The sequence below is a fragment of the Danio rerio genome, chromosome 10 (genome assembly GCF_049306965.1).
Source record: "Danio rerio strain Tuebingen ecotype United States chromosome 10, GRCz12tu, whole genome shotgun sequence".
NCBI lineage: Eukaryota > Metazoa > Chordata > Actinopteri > Cypriniformes > Danionidae > Danio > Danio rerio.
The window spans coordinates 8228442-8232500 of record NC_133185.1 but is presented as its reverse complement, the minus strand read 5'-3'; the positions used below and the strand labels follow the sequence as shown (position 1 = coordinate 8232500).

The following is a 4059-nucleotide window of genomic DNA, read 5'->3' as shown; positions in this document are numbered from 1 at the left end:
GATTTATTATTTATTTTTTTGTGTTTGAGTAAAACGTGATTTTAGTTTTATTTTGAATCTACAGAAGACATTTCATTGAAATAAAAAAAAGAACTGTAATTTAGAGCTTTTTCTTGCATATCCTATATAATTTTAAATAAATATAATACATGTTTTAATTCTGAACATTAAGGAAATCAATATTTAATCTACAAACCCTGATTTAAAAAAAACAAACTGACCTGAGTTCTCAGCAAAGTGTAGTTCCACAGAGGCACATGAGCGTTCCTCTTCCTCGGGTTTCTGAGTCCATCTACTGACCTGTGATAAGACAATATTTTATTGTAAAGTGCTATTTTGGCCAAGTTAAATGATTTTGTTTTATTTTGTCATGCAATGCAATGGCATTCTTATAATTTTGAGCAAATTTTGGTGACCAGTACCAGTATCTGTTGGCATCCATGAGCGTGAGCTGGAAGCCGATGAGTCCATACAGATAAGAGTGATTGTTCCAGGTTGTTTTGTCCAGGAAGAAAATATACCAGTAAGCGGAAATAAACATCAGACAGGCAATGCGATAAAAGCAGCCAAGCATGATACCAACAGCACCTGAAAAACAAAAGCAAGTGGACAGTCAGTTTTGTGACTGATGTACGTTTCTACTGTAAAATTAAGAAATCCGATTCATTTTCTCCAATCTTGCCCAAGCTGGTGATTATTTTCATGTTATGGCTGTAACTAAATAATGGCCAATATTAAAATTGTATAATTTTGTCTCAACTAATGTAAAACACTATTTAATCCCAAGACATGCGCTATAAGTGAATTGGGTAAGCTAAAATTGTCCACTACATGTTTGTGAATAAGAGTGTATGGGTGTTTCCCAGTGATGGGTTGCAGTTGGAAGGACATCCACTGCATAAAACGTGCTTGATAAGTTGGCGGTTCATTTCGCTGTGGCGACCCCTGATTAATAAAGGAACTAAGATGAAAAGAAAATGAGTGAATGAATGAATATTTACGCTATTTATACAGCATTTATAATCATGAATATTATTATAAATGTCTGTATAGTTTTTATACTTTATTATTGATTTAAAACAAACAATGCTATACTAAAATACATTCTATTTAAGAATATTAAAAGAGCCCATGGACAAAATGAATGTAAAAATAATAACTTCCAGAATCAAGGCCACTAGGGTAAATGGTTACTCTTGCTTTGTTTAGTTTTTTTTTTGTTTTGTTTTTTTTCTAAAGAGGCAAACTCACCAAGGAACATCACAAAATACACAAAGAACATCCAGTCCATGGGAAGCGGCTTCAGGAAGTTAAAGAGGGGGAAGCGGCACACTGGTGCCCCATCTAAATACTTGTAGTCCAGATGACTCAGTCCTCTCTCCTGGGTGATGTCCAGAGCCATCAGCATACCTGTAAGAAAATACAGCACATATTAACACCTGACCCACAATCCAGAATCACTACATTTGTAATAATCGCATATGTCAAGTCATAAAGGAGGACTCACCAAATAAGAAACGGAAAATCCCAAGTGAGGCCGGATCAGTGGGACGATTGAGAAGACACACAAACCGATCCCACGATGAGACGTCTTCCTTCTCAAAGCCAAAGAGACGCTTCATGGTGCTGATCTGCTGGGAGAGGGCCACAGTCGCCTGTTTGATCTCCTTACTGTTCCTTCTCTTGGATTTAGATGATTCGACATATGAAGCACCTGCGGAAGTGAATCATTGAAACATGTTAATATCTCAAAGACTGCAAGATGATAAAATGTTATGACTTTTAATAAGATCTAAAATAAGTTTACAGTATACATTTCTTAGGAATCCTTTTAAATAATTAATCAAATGTTTCTAATTATTTTTATTGTTTACATAACTTGAAATTAGCTATACATTATTTTCTCCTGTCTGTTTTTCAAGTACCTAATAATTTAATTTTTAAATCTTGGACTTTTGCATAAAAAGTCAGTATTTTGTAAATAAAATTTGTTACGTGTTTATTTTGTTGCACTTATATTATTGTTTTTAATACAACAAAACAAAATGATGATTTATTTTTTTGTAGTTCACAATGTTTTCTGAATTAATGAAAAATTTGATGATGAAAAAGATCCCCCAAACCCCCCTGACTCTTATATAAAAATAAAAATAATAATAATAATAATAAACAAGAATATTAAACATGATGCCATCCAATTTTTGTACTAGAAATGTATAAGCAGATTTTATGATTTATCATTTTAAGAAACTTGTATTGATATGTTTTGCAATTCCTAATTAATCAACCAAGAAAGTATGGTGATACTTTTTACCAACTTGTTTTACCCTTTTCATCTGAAGCATCTTGAAAGAATTATAGGAAAAAACTATTTGAAACAAAGTAAATAAATTCCCATTCAGTCTCTTGAGGCGAAAATAAGCAACTTCATATCACACTTTAATCAATAACTACTTACTTTGTTTTCGATACAAACTAAACAAACCAGACTACATCCTTATACATTTACACAATTAATGCGCATACGCACCCGGAAGACATGTAATCCTAACATAATCAGATGTATTTTAAAAGTATATTTAGTAAATTATGCAACGTACTGTATTTTGATACTATTATCCATACTATTTCTTGTTGCCACTCTTTTACTATAGTAATGCAGTGTTTACCTGCGGTCGTGTCACTAGCCTTTGGCTCCATCTTGCAGGATACGAAACCAGTCTGCACTAACGTTAGAAAACGTTACAAAATTACTGAAATATTATCACATCGGTCACACAGGTAGACATTACCACAACAGACTGAAGTACGTGTCCAACGGAGGAGCAGCACCCTACTGCCCGCTGGAAGGTAGGGGGACTGCGACGATTTCTGACCGCTCATTGGCCGATTCTGTCTTAAGTCCCGCCTATCAATGAGTGCTGGAAAAGAGCAGTGCCTCTAGTGGTCAAATATGAGCACGGCAAGAGACGAATGGCTGTGGTTTGTTGGTGGGTTGCAACATTTTTTTAATTTCTATTTTAGAGTGAGTGAAAATAGGCAGCTGAATACCGGCAGTTTATGGTTTGTAATGAGTTTTATAGGTCTTAAAATAAATGTAACTGTCTTCAAAAATAAATAAATTGTTATTTTTAAAGAGGAAAAGTGTTAAATGATTCCTCTACATAATTTTTGCATTACATTTATATTTATTTATTTTATAGTCTTAAACAAAAGTTATTATAAGGAAAAATAATATAAAAAGTGTTTATAAATTAGCAAATGTTTTTTTTAAGAGATACATAACTAATTTTAAACAATTGCTTTAGTGCATCTCAGTAAACACGAGAGGGTTTCAGTATATGTTTTGGAGCAGCAATTTTAAAGACAATTTCTAGCTTAAAAACCTGAAAAATTAAAATTGCATTAAAATTAAAAATATAAACGACTGCAGTAAAAATTATATTTCTTTGGGGATAAGTCTTATGAAAACTTTTAAACAAATAAAAACTTACAGCCAAGAATAGACCAACTTTCACCCCAGATTGAACAGGCTTAGACTCAAAGTTACTGCAACATTATAAGATGAGGGATTTATTGCTAGCCTGTTTTAGCATATTAAATCTGTCTTTGACTATTCATTTTAGATTGTAAAACCTAAAAATCTGGTTACTGACCTACCAGCAACCAGAAAACCACTAAAATGAATGCAACAAACAAACAAAAAAACTTAACATGGCATTAATATGGCAGTAAAATTAGTTATATTTTGGGGATACGTCATTTCAATGTCTATCTGTAATATGTTAAAAGTTTAAGTTGAAAAACCTTAAATAACCACTTAAATGAACACAACAAAGAAAGAAAAAAAGAATGGTATGAAAAAGTATGGCAATAAGCAAGATTGTAGTATAATTTATATTTTTTGGGTGAGCAAAATAGTTTTTTCTCAGCAAAAGTAAAAACCAGGTCCATTTTTTACAGTCTATGGTCCAAACACATTGCTGCGTCTCCGCAACAGCAGGTGGCAGCAGCGCCCGCTGAACTCACAGGCACCCGTGACGTGGATGAGAGAGGTTC

The 4059-nt window shown here is 33.2% G+C and overlaps 1 protein-coding gene across 1 annotated transcript in view; it reads right to left on the bottom strand.

The window, feature by feature from the left end:
• The window catches only part of ggcx (gamma-glutamyl carboxylase), a 23095-nt gene extending 20253 nt beyond the window's left edge, over positions 1 to 2842 (bottom strand). The window contains exons 1-5 of the mRNA XM_003199291.7: positions 2670 to 2842; positions 1508 to 1714; positions 1252 to 1410; positions 423 to 588; positions 222 to 300 (exon numbers count right to left, since the gene is read on the bottom strand). Of these exons, the coding sequence (XP_003199339.4) occupies positions 222 to 300; positions 423 to 588; positions 1252 to 1410; positions 1508 to 1714; positions 2670 to 2700 (642 nt within the window). The 5' untranslated portion in view covers positions 2701 to 2842. The remainder of the gene's footprint in view (positions 1 to 221; positions 301 to 422; positions 589 to 1251; positions 1411 to 1507; positions 1715 to 2669) is intronic.
• Positions 2843 to 4059: the final 1217 nt, after the last annotated feature.